General features: G+C 43.8%; 1 protein-coding gene across 2 annotated transcripts in view; it reads right to left on the reverse strand.

The window, feature by feature from the left end:
• Nucleotides 1-2557: 2557 nt before the first annotated feature.
• Nucleotides 2558-17605, reverse strand: part of mybpc2a (myosin binding protein Ca) — an 84735-nt gene continuing 69687 nt past the window's right edge. For both annotated transcript variants that reach the window (XM_034711773.1, XM_034711772.1), the window contains 10 exons: nt 17377-17565; nt 17101-17235; nt 16584-16751; nt 16397-16485; nt 12951-13146; nt 11740-11879; nt 9791-9950; nt 5409-5545; nt 3241-3427; nt 2558-2951 (listed from right to left, as the gene is read on the reverse strand). In XM_034711773.1, the coding sequence (XP_034567664.1) occupies nt 2917-2951; nt 3241-3427; nt 5409-5545; nt 9791-9950; nt 11740-11879; nt 12951-13146; nt 16397-16485; nt 16584-16751; nt 17101-17235; nt 17377-17565 (1436 nt within the window). In that variant the 3' untranslated portion in view covers nt 2558-2916. The remainder of the gene's footprint in view (nt 2952-3240; nt 3428-5408; nt 5546-9790; nt 9951-11739; nt 11880-12950; nt 13147-16396; nt 16486-16583; nt 16752-17100; nt 17236-17376; nt 17566-17605) is intronic.

The raw sequence follows: 17605 nt of genomic DNA on the forward strand, positions 1-17605 counted from the left end.
TAATTACCTTTATAGGTTTTTTAATCTCTACTGTAGCTGAGTTAGGACTTCATTGTGTTTCATACTTTATTGAAATGACTTATAATCAATCAATCTTTATTTGTATAGCGCCAAATCACAATAATCGGTATCTCAAGATGCTTTTACAAACAGAGCAGATCTAGACCACTCTATGTCAAATCATGAACAGAGACCCAACACCAAGACAGGGTACGACTGAGTCTTAGGTCTTACCCCAGCTTAGTAGTAGTTGTAGCAGCTGGAGTCTGGCACGTCCACAGCAGCAGAGATTCAGAGGAACCTACGAGACAAGGGAGCTCAGGGACTCCAGAAAGGTCTATGGTTAGTAACTTTAATGGGACCGGACTTATTCTGATCTCATCTTAATCCACCATGAGCATTGCACCTCGCAGTATTTACCTAGTTACAGCTGCGAGGACAAACTTCCTTTAACACTCCTGTTATGTTGTGGGTCAAATTGACCAATTTTAAAGTTGAAAAAAATTTGAAAGTATTTTTTGGCGATGAAACTTCTTCTGCTTGGCTTAATTATCGTGAACAACACATAAAATGAAAATGGTTCATTTCACACATTTGCAACCCCCCCTCCTCACATGTTTGTATCATATAGATACTGTTTGTGGGTTAATTTGACCCTGCAATCAAAGTAGAGGCTAAAAGGAGTCAGAAGTGTCAAATACTAAATGTTTCTTTGCAACTGTGTTACATATTTCACCCCAATCACTTTCCAATGTACATAAAAAAATAAAATTAAAATGAATTTTCATAAAAAGCGAGGGAATTATCCTCTTTGAACTATGATCTGTGAGAATAAAAGAACACCAATGCACTAAATATTGATTTAAATGGTTAGTAATGGAAAAATGTAAATTGGAGGGTTGACAGGTAGAAACCTCGAGCAGAACCAGACTCATGTTAGACACACATCTGCCTCGACAGAGTTGGGTCTGGAAAGAAGGATAATAATAATACTTCTATCTTTCTTACAGTGAGTGGCTGACACACCATAATTTAGCTGAGGGATCTATAAAGTCCCCTGAGACAGATTCAGTATGCTACTTTAGTTAGACTTGAGTAAGTCCAGTAAGAGGCTCAATATGATAAAAAAATTATTCATAATTGTAAATATTGTAGCTATCATCAAACTGTGACAAAGATAATGAGATATCATTTGGTTACACAGATATCACGATACAGGATTTCTGTCTAACATGAGTCTGGTCCTGCTGGAGGTTTCTGCCTGTTAAAGGAAGTTTGTCCTCGCCACTGTAACTTGCTAAATGCTGCAAAGTGCTCTGCTCATGGTGGATTAAGATGAGACCAGACTGAGTCCTTTCCCATTAAAGTTCCTAACCATAGACCTTTCTGGAGTCCCTGAGCTCCCTTGTCTCGTACAGTAGGTTCCTCTGGATCTCTGCTGCTGTGGACGTGCCAGACTCCAGCTGAACTACTACTATCCGTCTCACCGCTATCATCTCTCTCTCTCTCTTCATCTCCCTCTATCCCTCTCTCCAGATGTGTGTCTAACATGAGTCTGGTCCTGCTGGAGGTTTCTGCCTGTTAAAGGAAGTTTGTCCTTACCACTGTAACTTGCTAAATGCTGCAAAGTGCTCTCCTCATGGTGGATTAAGATGAGATCAGACTGAGTCCTGTTCCATTAAAGTTCCTAACCATAGACCTTTCTGGAGTCCCTGAGCTCCCTTGTCTCGTAGGTTCCTCTGGATCTCTGCTGCTGTGGACGAGCCAGACTCCAGCTGCTACAACTACTACTATCCGTCTCATCACTATCATCTCTCTCTCTCTTCATCTCCCTCTATCCCTCTCTCCAACATGGTCTCAGCAGATGTGTGTCTAACATGAGTCTGGTCCTGCTGGAGGTTTCTGCCTGTTAAAGGAAGTTTGTCCTTGCCACTGTAACTTGCTAAATGCTGCAAAGTGCTCTGCTCATGGTGGATTAAGATGAGATCAGACTGAGTCCTGTCTGTAAGATGGGACTGGATCTTATCCGGTCTTGATGTTGGGTCTTTGTTAATAATAGAACATAGAATACGGTCTAGACCTGCTCTGTTTGGAAAGAGTCTGAGGAGAACTTTGTTGTGATTTGGTGCTACATAAATAAAGATTGATATTTGGTTATGGAGACAAAGGTATCATGTAAGTGTTGTGTTGCACCAAAGTATCATCACAGGTATTGTGGTTATATTAAATCTAGTTCTCACCTCTAGCTAGAGTGTCTAAGTCAACATGAGTGCCCCGTGTGTGGAAACATGCAGCAGGTCTATATCTGTCCATGAGAACCCCTTTAATCCTGGTGGCCCGGCGATGTCAGCCACGCTCGGCTGAATAGTGATCTCCCTCCATTGAATCATCACAGGGCAGACGGGGGTCCCTGCTCAAACATCACAGGAAGCAGAGGTGTGCAGCCGCTCGGTCACACTGCAGAGGTTTCACTGCCTCCAGCTGCATCACTATCATAAATTCATCCCAAACTATAAAAACGTCCCGGACACAAAACAGACAACACAGGGAGCCGTAATGGATGAAAGGCTGTTTTATAAGTGTGTTCAGAGACAGGTCCACTTCACAGATAAGAGGGATCCATCTGTGTGTGGTCACAGCGAGGCAGTGCTACTACACAACTCTGCAGCTTCTCTCACTTAGGATGTGACAAGGTGGCAGCCTGCTGGAAGAATTTACGGCATATTACTGAGGTGGCATTTGTCATAGCGGCGCTGGAAGGCAAAGCGTGTAGAAGGGAAAGGGGAAGAGCAGGGGGATTGGCTTTAGAGCTTCACCAGTGATCTATTCTAATCATATTTATTCATGACTATCCCGTTATACATAATCCATTACTATTCCTGTTCGACTGTATCCTCGGCTGTTTCCAGCTGTCGCTCATTTGTGCGCCTCCTCTGCTTTCTCTTGAAGAACTGGGGAGTGAAAGAGAAAAGGAAATCAGCATGTGAGGCCAGTGGACCATCCCGTTGGAGGAATCTGCAGCGCTCAGAGTCATCTTTAACCGACAGATACAATAAGGTGATTTATTTTTAGCTTGCTAGAATTTCAACAAGAGATCAGTCAAAAGGTTGAGGATAAGGATGGAGATTTGTCATGCTGAGCTTCACTGAAGACTGTCAGAGAAAGTCTTGCCCAGATTCTCTCCTTCTACTCTTAAACTTCTGCTCCAACAGAAGTGAATCTTAAAGCAGCATACAGTACCTCGAACCTCCAGCTTGCAGTCCACCACGTCCTGCCCCAGATCGTTGATGGCCATGCAGGAGTATCTGCCCCCGTCAAACAGGCTTGGCTTGCGAATATTCAGAGTCAACACGCCCTGTTTGTTCATCATTAAATACTTTGGGTCTTCGCCGATGATCATGTTGTTCTTCATCCAAATGATCTTAGGCTGTGTTGGAGGGGAACGCAGATTTTGGAAGCAGAAAAGAAGAAGGTGGGAGGGGGGTGTAAAAACAGAAAGAGAGAGAGAGGGAGGGGAGTTGGGAGGGAAGGAGAGCAGAGGGAAGAGGTGAAATTAGGTCAACATTTCATCTCAACAAATCTTCGCTGATTTGGTGGGGTTGAAAAAGAAACGTGTGCGTTCAAAGATCTTTGTGCTCCACCTCGTTCGAGCTTCAGACATAAAAATACACCGCTGCTGCATCAGGCATCAAAACTCCCTCTGACTGTTCTCCACTCACGCTTTGACTCTCCAAACTTGTAAGCTCGCTCTGAAAACACAAAGTGTGGAATCTGTGCAGCGTGCCCTCGCAGCAACGCCAACAGGGGCCGGCACAGGTGGAGTGGATGCTGGACGGATGATGCTACAGTTCAATCAGACAACTCACGTTTACTTAAAGGTGACATATCATGCAAAATCGACTTTTTAATGGTTCTCTACCTGAAACATGTGTCCCTGTCTACAAACCCCCCGAAAATGAAAAACAATCCATTCTGCCCGTTTTGATTTCTCCACCTTTCTGTAAATGTGTGTGAAACGAGCCGTTTCAGACTTCAGTGTTTTTGTTACGTAACAACAATATCCGGTCTGTAACAGGAAGTCAGAGCTCGGAGCTTGTTCAGCCCATAGACTGCATAAAATACAACTCAATCCCTCCTCCGTTTTTCATTCCCTGCACACATGTGTGCTAACAAGGAGCTTAGGAGGGAGGCATGCTAGTTGTAGGCTGTCTTAATAAACACAAAGGTCGGTTTTACTCCCCACGTCTGCAGATTTGAAGATCTAGTGGATGATTTTTAGTTTTCATGGAAATGTTCTAGCGCTAGTTAGCATAGCCACATAGCTACATGTTCGTAGCTGTGTACCAAGACACACGTCGACATACTGACAAATAAAACAACAAGAAACACTAAATCTGTGACCAATCCTTCAGAAAGGTCCTGCTGCAGGCGCCTCTCCGTCAGGATCAGATTCTGGATCAGATTCAGAGGGTTGAAGTAACGCGGGTCTGTGGGCAGCCAACATGTAAACATTAGATCAACGTGCCGGAGAGCCGAGGCCACACCCACTTCCTGAGGGGGCGTGGTCAGAGAGAAAACAGACTGTCCTGAGGAGGGCTGAAGAAGAGGGCTTTTCAGGCAGACCAAAATCTGATTTCAAAGTGTTTTTTTGAGCATTAACTTTAAAGACATGTTTTGGGGACCTCTTAGACCAATATATATTGATGAAAAAAGCGTGATATGTCACCTTTAAGATAAAGTTTATTGCAGCATACAGTATTGTGTTTGGCGTATGGGCTCCTCATTACTCCTCGTAGATTATTTAAATGCAGACATTTAGGAGTAATTTGAGAGAGGACTAACCCCCCTCGGAGCCCGCAGGTGGATGCCGGGGAGGAGGTGGGTATGAAGTTTGCAGACGGCACTGAGCAGGACAGCAGGAGCAGTGGCAAAGCAGAGGCAGAGGCAGACTTGCAGCTTAAATAGACCGCCAATGAGAGGATGCTGAGATCAGCTGATAGGGAGGATGATGACGTGTCAGTATGGATGAGCGCAGTTTGAGTTGTCTGCCTGAACTAGCTTGCAGGCGGCGCTCCATTTAAGTAGTGTGTAGCTTGCTCTTTGGGAGATACAGTAGGGACATTTCCCCAAGGCTAAATGTCAGAAATTTGCTGTACACTAAATCAAAGTCATCCTCTATTTTCAAATGAATTATGCTCTTAGCTTATCATCACTCTGCTAATGTTCTACTCAGCGGTTACATGATAACATTTGGAGAAATTCTGCTTTAGTTTGAGAGGAAAAAGAGAGAGGAACAGATCATAGAAAATAAAAATAAAAAGGCATGTAGGGATTAAAAGAAACAGGTCAGTATCTCCAAAAAACAAATCTTCAACCATCACACAGATGTCTACTTAAAGGTCAAATACCTTGGGGAAGCCACGCACAGCACAGCTGATGGCGGTGGCGTAACCAGCAACCACACTTCTGTCCAACAGGGGCGCTGTGAACTTCGGCACACAACTATTGTCCTTCTCCCTGAAGGGTTTATCTCTCATGGCCAAACCTGAGCAGGTAGAGAAGCAAAGAGCACACAAGTGACCAACGTGAGAAATCTGTAAAGATCACAGAACGTCATTCATCAAAGGATTTAATATCAAGGTGGCAGCGCTCGGCCTCACTGTTATTTTGCCTCTCGTGGTGTTTTCAGTGTGATATTCCCTCGTGCCCCATAATGCATTTCCCTGTAGGCTGTCATTATATAAGAAACATCTGTAAAAGTGTTTACAAAACACTCTGCAAACAAGGTCAGTGATGACTGTTTTCATTAGGAGTTTTTGTTTGAAGGTTGAATACTTATTGGAGTTCTCATGCAACCATGAAACTTTCACAAAGTGGAGTCTGTGGGCCGAGTGGGACCAGCATGAGAAACATATACACCGTGGCATGGATTCCACAGAAGAAGAAGAAGAAGAAGGAGGAGATGTTTTTTTGATGCATGCATTAGAGGAACAATTCTGACTAGGCTGAATAGGAGCCTTTGTTAAGTCCTGGATCTAGATCTTGACTATACATCCATGAATAGAACAAGCTCTGTTTGTAAATATGCAGAACACAAAGGGATCTTTGATATATATCACTCTGATGATTTATGAGGCTGATTTTAGTGTTATTTATTATTTATAATAATAATAATAATACATTTTATTTATAAAAGCGCTTTAAAAGATTCTCCAAGCGCTTTACAGGAAAATAAGATAAAATTATACAATAGAGAAGCAAAGGAAAACAGTGCAGAGGTTGCGGGAGGGATTATATGGCTGCAGAAGGTCGGTGAGGTAGGAGGGAGCTAGATTGCGGAGGGCTTTGTAGGTGATGAGTAGGATCTTTGTACTGAATTCTTGAGGGGATGGGAAGCCAATGGAGGTTCTGGAGGACTGGAGTGATGTGGTCTCTGGAGCGGGAGTGAGTGAGGAGGCGTGCAGCTGAGTTTTGAATGTATTGTAATTTGTTGAGGAGGGTGTTGGGTGTACCGTAGAGGATGCTATTGCAATAATGGAGTCTTGAGGTGATGAAGGCGTGAATGAGAGTTTCAGCTGCAGTGAAGGAAAGGGAGGGGCGGAGACGGGCGATGAAATATTGTTAATGTGTTGTTGAAAATTGAGTGACTGATCAAAAATGATACCAAGGTTACGGATGTGGGTGGATGCTGAAACAGTGGATTTATCAATAGTGAGTGAGAAGTCTATAGAGTACAGTTTTATCCTGTTATAACAATGGAAAAAATAAGCTTTAACCTTCTTTGACATTTGGACGCAGTAGGTGGCATTATGCCATGGAGAAGAACAAGCTGTAAAGAGGTTGTGAGGGTGTAAAAATGGCGTCACCTGTGTGGATGTTTTTCCCTGTTTCAGAGAATGAAAACATAAATGCAACTTGTGAAAGATATGCCGGTTTAACCTGTCAAATAAGTCCCCTGAAAGTCGTCATCGTAATATGAAAACGTATAGAAGAAAAATAAAGCAGCAGTAGCCGCAGCTAGCATTAGCATTAAAAAAAAAACAGTGGGTTCTGTTGTGCAAAAATTTTACCAAAGGCAACAAAAAGTAAGTAATGATAAAATCACTGAGTTAACAGCACTCCATGATGCAGCTTTTTCTGAGGTAGAAGACAGAATTTCACCACCTAATGGCATACATGATCACCTTCACAGTCTGATCTACAATAACATCAGTGACAGGTTTCAACACAGACTTATGGTCTTCTGATGTTAGTCCAGTGAGTGTGCTGAGTTTGACATCCCAGTGGCTGGATGAAGACTTTAACATGAAAAGATAATATTGCAGTGCAGGAGAGCTCTGGGTCACATTTAAAACATGACAATTGAAAAGGAAGAGCTGGTCTTTGTTTTTTTATGTGTTAAAGGTGACATATCACGCTTTTTTCATCAATATATATTGGTCTAAGAAGTCCCCAAAACATGTCTTTAAAGTTTATGCTCAAAAAAACACTTTGAAATCAGATTTTGGTCTGCCTGAAAAACCCTCTTCTTCAGTCCTCCTCAGAACACTCTGTTTTCTCTCTGACCACGCCCCCTCAGGAAGTGGATGTGCCTCGGCTGTCCAGCACGTTGATCTAATGTTTACATGTTGGCTGAATATACACGGCTGCTCAGAGATCACGTTACTTCAACCCTCTGAATCTGATCCAGAATCTGATCCTGACGGAGAGGCGCCTGTAGCAGGACCTTTCTGAACGATTGGTCACAGATTTAGTGTTTCTTGTTGTTTCATTTGTCAGTATGTCGACGTGTGTCTTGGTGCACAGCTACGAACATGTAGCTATGTGGCTATGCTAACTAGCGCTAGCACTTATCCATGATAAATAAAAATCATCCACTAGATCTTCAAATCTGCAGACGTGGGGAGTCAAACCGACCTTTGTGTTTATTAAGACAGCCTACAACTAGCATGCCTCCCTCCTAAGCTCCTTGTTAGCACACATGTGTGCAGGGAATGAAAAACGGAGGAGGGGTTGAGTTGTATTTTATACAGTCTATGGGCTGAACAAGCTCCGAGCTCTGACTCCGTGACAGACCGGATATGTGGCTATGCTAACTAGCGCTAGCACTTATCCATGATAAATAAAAATCATCCACTAGATCTTCAAATCTGCAGGTCTGGGGAGTAAAACTGACCTCTGCCAGAAAGGCAGCAGGACCTTTCTGAAGGATTGGTCACAGATTTAGTGTTTCTTGTTGTTTTATTTGTCAGTATGTCGACGTGTGTCTTGGTTCACAGCTACAGCTACAGCTATGTGGCTATGCTAATTAGCTAATTAGTGACAGACCGGACATTGTTGTTACGTAACAAAAACACGGAAGTCTGAAACGGCTCGTTTCACACACATTTACAGAAAGGTGGAGAAATCAGAACAGGGGCAGAATGGATTTTTTTCATCCTCGGGGGGTTTGTAGACATGCCAGGGAAACATATTTCAGGTAGAGAACCATTAAAAAGTCGATTTTGCATGATATGTCACCTTTAATAAGAGTGATTTCAGTTAGAATTGGGAAATATTTGAGTGCCTTGTGGTTTTTAGCGCGCCCCATGGCTGAGTTGCAGCAGTAACTGGTTCAACCCTAGACCACACCCATTTTCTGCATGTCATCCCCTGCTCTCTACTCCCCACATGTCCTGTCTCTCTTCAGCTGTCCTATCTAATAATGTCAAAAATGCCTAAAAGTTCAACTTAATACATAACAAAAATAATTGGTAAATATAGATTATTAATACATATGCATTTTTTACCATTAGTTGTGCAGAAATTACACATTTTAAATCACAATATTGTAAAAAAAATATTGCATCTGGACCAGGATCCCGATATTAGCAGTTATCAGTATCCACATCTTGCATCCCTAATCCTAACATGGTATCCTTATTTTTCCTCTATCTCTTATCTTAACACTTACCTGTGACAACATGTGAGAAATCTAAAAACACACACCTCAGATACATTTGTGATGAAGCTCCAAACAGCTAAACATGTTTGATAATCAGTTAAAGAGAAATCTGTGACATGTCTCCGTTTAACTCATCTGAAACACTTCTTCCAGTTTCTGTCACAATTTTAAAATCAAATCTGTTGAAGAAGTCTGTTGAGCATTAGCTGAAGTGATAGTCATGAAATCCACATTTATCTCTTCTTCAGCCTCTCATCCTGTTGAAATAGCAAACTCTTTCAAGTCCCAGATTAAGAATCGAAGACAGACATCTGACTCCTGCTTCAGCGTGATGTGTGGCTGAAACTCCTGACAACAATCGCCATGATTTAATAGGCCGGGCTGCTGCTGCTTGGAACAGAGAGGAGATTGGCTGGTTGGCGGCCAAATCCTCTGGTAGAGTAAGCAAATACAACAACACAACAACAACAGGACAGCATTTGGCTGGTGGCAGGTGTTAATTTCCCAGCCCGGTTGTTTTCATAATCCGCAGCCAGTATTAAATATTATTTAACACTCTGTAGAAGATTATTTCTACCCAGAGTAATCAGGGAAATTGATTCTTCTGTAAATCATGTGTAGGTTATTATCACAGCCAAATCTTATGTTATTAATGTGTTAGTGGCTATTTTAAGTATATTATGTAATCACATCTTTATCTCTACTCCCAGTGCCTCCCTCTCTTCTATACTGAACCCATCATACACCTTAATCTTTCTTTACGTGAGAACTGAGCGCTCTTTGATGGTCTTCAAAAGGAATACGATCATGTTACAGCCGGCTCTGCTCTGCTGGGATTTTTATTACCTGTTTTGGAAATGATGGCGGTGTTCTTGCTGACGCCAGGCTCATCGCTGAGGCCACAGATGTTTTCGCTGTACACTCGAAAGGAATACTCGTTCCCCATGACCAGGTCAGACACAGTGCAGCTGGGCCTGCGATTGTGCTCATAGACCGTGAACCACTCCTGACATGAGAGGAGTAGATATGAAGAGAGAGAGAGAGGGAGAGAGAGAGGGAGGTTCAAAGAGGCTTACAGCTGAAATCTATACAAGCCGAAGAATCTTCTACCCTCAGCATCCGTGTTTCTTCTAGTCCACCTCTCTGTCGATTCATACGACATAACCACCGTGACGCTGTGCTGAGGCTTTGCAGTCCTGTGACAAATCTTCAGCTTTACTTTGAACCCTGTTGAAAGTCGACTTGAAGCTTATGGATGTCGGAAATTAGCAATTGCGGCTTTTTACTTTGTGCGGCAAATACAGAAACCGCTGTGTGTTTGCTGCAACGTAGAAAATCTAGCACGACTAGCTGCAGAAGTAAAGCCAGATACAGCAAATTAAATTAACCTTTGCATGACATTTTAAGGTAAATAAATGCGTCTGGTGCTTTGTAGTGTTTGACCAGCCTAGTGCAAGCCCTGTTGGGTGTCTCTTTTCCTTCCTAGGGTCAGTGGCGGTTCTGGGGAGGGGCCAACAGGGTCCAGTGCCCCTGTAAAACTGAACCTGGACCCCCCTGTGGCCCCCCCTCCAAACAAATATTATACAATAAAAAAAGCTTTGGTACTGCGCCGATGATACAGGCAGAACACATGCATGTGGCACTTGGTTCCAGTCCCTTAGAGCGCTAAGGGACTCATGTTGAGTGTAAACAGCCAATCAGCTGCTGTCAGTCTGCATGTTGATCTAGTACACAGTAGTATATAAGTCTAGTATAAAGGGATGCACTGATGATTTGCCAGTTTGTTCTCAGCCAGTCCTCACCCTTCTCAGTCTCTTTTGTCAGGGTTGAATGTGTCCCTCTGACAACACCCTTGGCCCCAGCCTGGCCCCCCCAGTAAAATTGGTCTAGAACCGCCACTGCCTAGGGTCTCCTAGATTTAGTAAGGTTGGTCTTAACAGTTCAAATAACAAAAAAGAGAGACAGGAAGTGTTGAAGAGTAGTTTGAATTACAGACTGGCCCTCGCACACCCGCGGCCACTGCCTACGCGAGCCGCCGCCACATGTAAACCGTCGCCTGATATTTGCCATCACATGATGCGAAAGCAAGATCTGAGAGTATATACTGCCTCAGGTGGTGCAAATGTTCCAAGTTTTTGGCAGATTCCCAAGAAAACCTCAAAACTTGACAGTGTGCCATGCCCACAATTTTAGTCTGAACAGAATTCCTTTAACAATAATTGAAACGTCAATATGTCTGCTATAGAATGTGCCTTGTTTGGACTGAATCAGAGAAAAACTCTAGGAGGAGCTCTCAAAAGTATGCACCCTTATTTGGGCGTCATTCTTCCCATTCAAAGCTGTATGTGCGTTTGATGCCCCGCCTCAACGCCTGCCACGCCCACATTTTTTGTCTGATCAAAATTTGTTCTGATAATTTTTTCTCGTCAAGGTGTCTACTATAGGTTGTTCTTGGTTTGGACTGAATCGGAGAAAAGCTCTAGAAGTTAATAGCGAAAGTATGCACCCTTATTTTGGCAATAACTTGCAATTTTCACCAGACCCGATGAGTGTGCAAAAATATCCGTGCTTTCATTCACGTTCAGGGGTCCAAAAATGCGTTTTAAGTGGCAGAAGAAAGAACAATCCTTAGGGTTACAATAGGGCCTTCGCCACCAGCGGTGCTCGGGCCCTAATTATGAAAAAAGTTTAGAACTGATGTCCAAAGTACAAAAACTGACCTGGGGAAGCATGAAGTGCACATTCGTACTCATAAAGACCTCCTAAATGCATCATAGTGAGCCATGCTGGGCTACCTTAGTCTTCTTGTCGGCCTTCTGAATGGAGTAGCCGATAATCTCACTGTTGCCGTCGTCTTTCGGTGGCTTCCACTCCAGCGCAGCGTTGAATCCCCAGATGTCTGTGACTTGCACGGCGATGGGCGGCCCGGGTTTGTCTGTTGGGGTTTTTGCAAGAGGAGTGCAAGATGAGGTCAGAGGATTCAACGTTAAACTTTCAAACAAGAGAGGGTGTAAAGCTTGAGTATATACACGGCTTGTCGAGGTGACTGACTTCTCTCTGCTCTGGTAGACGTTAAGGAAGAGCGTTTAGTGATAGAGACAGGAAGACAGAGAGAGAGAGAGAGAAGTCGACTTGTGAACAGATCTGGAGAAGGAAAGTCAAACCACGAGGAAGAAATCAACGCTTGCAGCGGTGGAGATTTGGCAAAGATTGACAGATTAGCAGACTTAAAGACAAAGGTTCAAGGGAAGGCGGAGACAGCTGAATACATCTCTAGGAAAACTGTGTTGGCAAAGAAAGTGACTCACTGAGAAATAGTATTCTTTGTGTGCTGGGATTAGCAAGCAGAAGAATGCAGTGTGTTTATCATCCATCTTTCTGTGTGGTCTGCTCCACACAAAGCACAGGAGAGAAATACTGTACAACATAGTAATGTATTTGTCATTAATCTCCCCCTGCGTGCTCTCCTCTGTGGAGTACAGTACAAACAGCAAGCAGCGCTGCCGTTGTCTCCCGTTAATCCTTCCTGTACTGTCTCCTGCTGAAACGGCGCGGTGACACATCAGCCTCTCATTAGCTCAACCCTCTCAGCAGAGGAAAGTGACAGAGTAGCCCTAAAAATCCCAAACTAATCCCAGGCTACACACAAATAATCCCAGCAGAGCCCCCCTGCTAAATAATCCACAGAGCACCCTGACCCTGGGAGACGAGCTGTTAGCGGGGGAATGAGCTGGCGGCCACAGCAGCAGCGATGCGGTGGAGTAAAGGATTATTGCAAGAGAGGAAGGAATCAGCGCTTTGATGATTTGCTGCTTTGAGTCACAGATCCCGAGGAGTTTGAAATTAGGATTTATCATCACATTTGAAGAAGTCTTGACATGTCACCAATTTGGGCTTAACCCTTCATCCCCTTCCAAGCAGGTTATTAACCAACGCCTGCTCTCTAATCTTAATTAGTGCACGAGCAACAGGAGCAGAGAGGTGTGGCTGACGTCACGATACTGACCGACCACCTGGATGAAGATGTCGGCGCTGTCGGACATGTCTCCAATCTGAACAGAGAGCGTGTATTTCCCGGAGTGGACTCTTTCTGCAGAGCGGATGAAGATGATGGTGTCCACCTCACTGGTGCGTGTTCCCACTGATTTGTCATCAAGGAGGACGCCATCTTTGGACCAGGTCACAACAGGGCGGGGCTTACCCTGGAGACGAAGGAAGGGAAACGAGAAGGAGAGAAATGTTTGCAATAAGAAGTTTTAGAGTCAGTTGATTCATCAAACTGGGTGACCTTGTGGTTGGCATCTAGGCCCTGAAATCACCACTCCTTGCAGTTCATGCAGAAATTAAGGAGTGATGACGTCATATCTTAACCCCTCTGTGGTCAGAGCCTGCAGGTGCATGCTGGGAAGTGGTGGGGCTGAAAGTTTGAGTGCAGCACTGGTGCAGCTTTAACAGACTGCCTGATCAAGAGGATACTTCATTAGGTGATTGCAGGAATAATGCATGCAGCATGACAAATGTGAAAGTTGTGCAGCTTTAGTTGCCTCCCTGAACTACTCCTCTTTGGTGAACCGCTCTCATCAAAATGCAACACTTTCCTGAACTTGTGCTTCTTTTTTTTTTAGTAAATTGTGACAGGATTTTTTCACTATTTTGATTGTGTTGTATTTGAAGCATTGTTATTTTAGCATTAGTCTTGGTTACACCTGGGACTGAGATATCAGCTGGTTTCTGCAGACAGTTCTGCAAAAATTAGAGAGGATATTGTTCTTTTTTTTCAGTCCTGATCAGGGATAATTTTGGCAGCTATTTTAGATTTAGTCTTAGTCTTAAGATGAAAATGTCTGTTAGTTTTAGTCACATTCTAGTCTTTAATTTTAATTTTTGTTTTATAGGACAGCTGAAGAGAGACAGGAAATGTAGGGAGTAGAGAGCGGGGTAAGACATGCAGGAGATGGTCAAACGGCCGGGAATCAAACCGGCGACCTCTGCGACGAGGACTGTCGCCTCTGTACGTGGGGCACTTAGACCGCTAGGCCACCAGCGCCCCAGTCTTTGATTTTTGCCAAAACATTTTCCCTCTTTAAATTAATTCATCTAGTCGATCAGATATCAGTGTCAGGGTTGTACCAAGTGTTCAAATCGACAATAACACTTTTGCTTGTGTAATATCTAAAGTTAAATGATTCAGCCTCTCACTGCTAAAAAGTCAAAAGAAAACATTCTATCTGTGACCACTATGGAGATATTTTGATTCTCTTGATTAAAAAAAAAAGAATGTCATGAACAAAAATTTAAGGGCTGTATTGCACTTTTACCACGGTCCCTGAATGCACCTGCAGTGGCAGGGGCACCTGACAGACAGTTGATTCATGGCACTCTGAAATGCATCTGCATCTTTGATGACAAGGAGTTGATTTAAACTTACTAAATGTGTCTGATGTATCGCCAAACTGTAACAAATCAAGCTGTAGATTGGAGCTTTTTACAGTAGTAGTGGCAAAAGCAGCAAATGTTGAATAGTAAACAGACGTCCCCCGGTTGTGTCTTTGTCACTAACGAACACCGGGGGGTAAAAATCATCAATGAAGATGAGACAGATGCATGGAGGTGAGGAGAGCTGGTTCATAAAGCACACCTGCTGCAGGTAGAGACCAAGCTAACACTGAGCCCCTCAAATCATAACTCAGCCTGTCACAGGAATGCATCGCTTGTATCTCTACAGATTAGACACACAGTGGGAGAAAATATGGATTCTGAATGTCCGGCAATCCAATATTAAAGTTTTTGTCTCGTCATCGTCTCGTTAACAAAAACAAAAACCATGTTTGTCAGACTTTTTATTATCAGTGATTCACTGAAGCTCGTCATAGTCATCGACGAACATCATGATTTTCCGTCCTGATATTGATTTTGAACCTCTTGGGTAGTTTTTGCCAGTTAGAGCCAGTTACACAACCATACGTCTGCATTTATTCATTATCTAATCGCTTGCTCAGAAAGAATACGCCCACTTTAAACTGCAGAGCGTCGTTTCAGCTGTTAGTAAAGAAAGGGAAGTCCTGTCCACTGCTGCTAAAAGAGAGAACTTCCTCCATCCTTTGAAAGACGAGGAAATGATGACATGACGTAACACGGCCCTCTTTGAAGTTTCTTGAAACCCACTGGACTCCCTGTGTCCACTGACGAACACGGGGACACATTAATGCTGCCGCAGTGTTTGTTAAGAGAGGAGGAGACCTCGGTAATGATGCCGACTCTCAGAATCCTAACCTAAAAACTGAGCTGATTCGCTTTGCTTCATTCCTGCAGCACACTCTCCCTCAGTGTGAGAACAGCAGATGGAGCAGACTCTGTCCAGCACTTGGATAAGATGACAGAGATGTGGGTGCTCTGTTCTCACAGGAGAACATCATGTAGCCGCGTCCTCTGTCTCAGAACAGGCTTTTCATCTGCTTCTTCAAAAGCATGCAGAGCCACGGCTCACTTCTTCTTGTCTATTTTTATTCAGAGCAGTGGCTTCCCCTGTGCTACATATGGTTAGCTTCTTTCTACTTCTGCCTCATTTTGAAAGTTGCTGTCAAATGCTGTAATGCTCCCTGTGCCCTTTTAGCTCCTGCCCTCTGTGTAGCCGGTGAATTATAAGGATCTGATTAGCATTACAGAAGGACAAAAAAAGTGCTTTAAGAATGCAGAGAGAGGAAAAAACGGAGGTATTTATCTGGTTACTGTCCTAAATCATCAAACACAAGGAAAGTACACTGACATACATTATTCTGACTTAAGCTAAACTAAACATAGAAAAGCTTCCAGAGGTTTAAAACCAGTATCTTCTCCTTTCTTCTGGATCCAGATGAGTTTTTCCAGGGATCATGAAAACATGGAATTTATCCAAGGTATGAAAATCTTCTGGCTTTTATTTTAATTTTAAATTTTCTGGGGGCATTTTTGCCTTTTATTGAAAGGCCGGGTGTCGATCAGGCGACCTCTGCGATGAGGATTATAGCCTCTGTATATGGGGCACCCTTACACAGGACTTCCACCAGATCCGTGTCCGGTCTATCTCCTATATACTGCGGTCCGTCTCCGTGCTCTCTTGTCCGTCAACAACCACTGGTTGTGTTTTCAGAACAAAGTTTAACTGTTTTCAATTGAGTGTTGCCACAAAAACCAACAGCACCTAAATGCAAACATATGCCTCTCCACCTGTTCTGTTCTCACAGTTCTCATCCCTCCCCCTTTCTTTCTGTACGTAGGGCCCTTCACAGGGGGGTTCATCGTACCCGGGAGCTACTTCCCTAACCCAGCATGAGCAAGAACCTAAACATGAAATTCAGAATAACTTTTCTAATTAAATCCATAAATCCTCGTCAGGTTGCTTCCTGTTGACCGTGTGGTTCTTGCAGGTGAAACTAGACCAGCAAAGAAAGAGATAGGTCACCTTAGACTCACCTGGAAAGGGATCACCAGGTTCACCTTGTCGCCCACAATACAGATGAGTTTAGTTCTAAGCTGACGAGGCAGACGGATCTTTGGGGTCACTGTTGGACATGACAGAGAAGAAGTTAGAAGAAGGGAGTGCTTGACTGAATGTGAGATGTAGGCCTACATAAAGTGCAGCAGCAAACATGACCCTGACCGATGAGCTCTCTGATGGTGACAGCCTGGCCGAGGACAGCGGGAGGGCTGCGTCCGGCAGTGTTGAGAGCAACCACCCTGAACAGCATCTTCTCCCCAACTGGGAGGCCTTTCACCCGGAACTGAGTATCATCCACCAGCTTCGCATTCGCTTGGACCCAATCATCACCTGAGGAGGAGGAAGTTGAAGCAGAGGAGGACAAGAATTAAGAAACTCAAGTAACTTTTCAACTTTTCAAGATTGACTGTCAGCTGAGCCAGAATATGCTTCATCCTACTGGCTTTTATTTAGCTACTGTCTTTGTTAGCATGTGTAAGAGATGCTGAAAGGGAATGATCATCAACTGGGAAGTCAAACATAATAAAACCAACCATCAAATGTGTTGTTTTTCTTGTCCCTCTGGATGGCTAATGGATTCAGAGGTGTTGAAATGATAACAGGTCCAGATTCAACCACATTTGAGCTTCCCACCCTGAGATTGAGCATGTTTTAAAGTTCTGTATTTAGGTATATTTACTTCCTTCTTTGCAGTACTCAATGATGTATCCATTGATGCCGCCCGCTCCGATTCTCTCCGGAGGACGCCACTTGAGTGCGCAGGTAGAGTCAGTCACATCTTCCACCGTGAGACGACAGGGCTCACTGGTGGGGGCTGAGAGAGAGACAGGAGCTAATTAACACCTTAATACCCAGAGTAAATGGGATGGGAGGCAGGTTAAGCTCCCTCAAAATGAGCATTGTGTGAAAAGCCTCTGTTAATTAACCATTCTGCTAATGATAAATGGCAACGCACCGATGGGCATGAAGGGCTGTGAGATCTCGCTGGGCTGAGAGACGCCGATGCCGTTGACTGCAAACACTCTCATCTCGTAAAGCACGCCTTCAATCATCTTCTTGGCTTCGTACGTGGTGGACTCGAACGCATCGAAGTTGAGCTTGGTCCATCTGGGCTGGCCGACCTTTCTCCTCTCCATCAGGTACCCTTTGGGAAGAGATATGATCATACAGTGGAGTCATTAAAA

The sequence above is a fragment of the Notolabrus celidotus genome, chromosome 20, assembly GCF_009762535.1.
Source record: "Notolabrus celidotus isolate fNotCel1 chromosome 20, fNotCel1.pri, whole genome shotgun sequence".
NCBI classification, from domain to species: domain Eukaryota; kingdom Metazoa; phylum Chordata; class Actinopteri; order Labriformes; family Labridae; genus Notolabrus; species Notolabrus celidotus.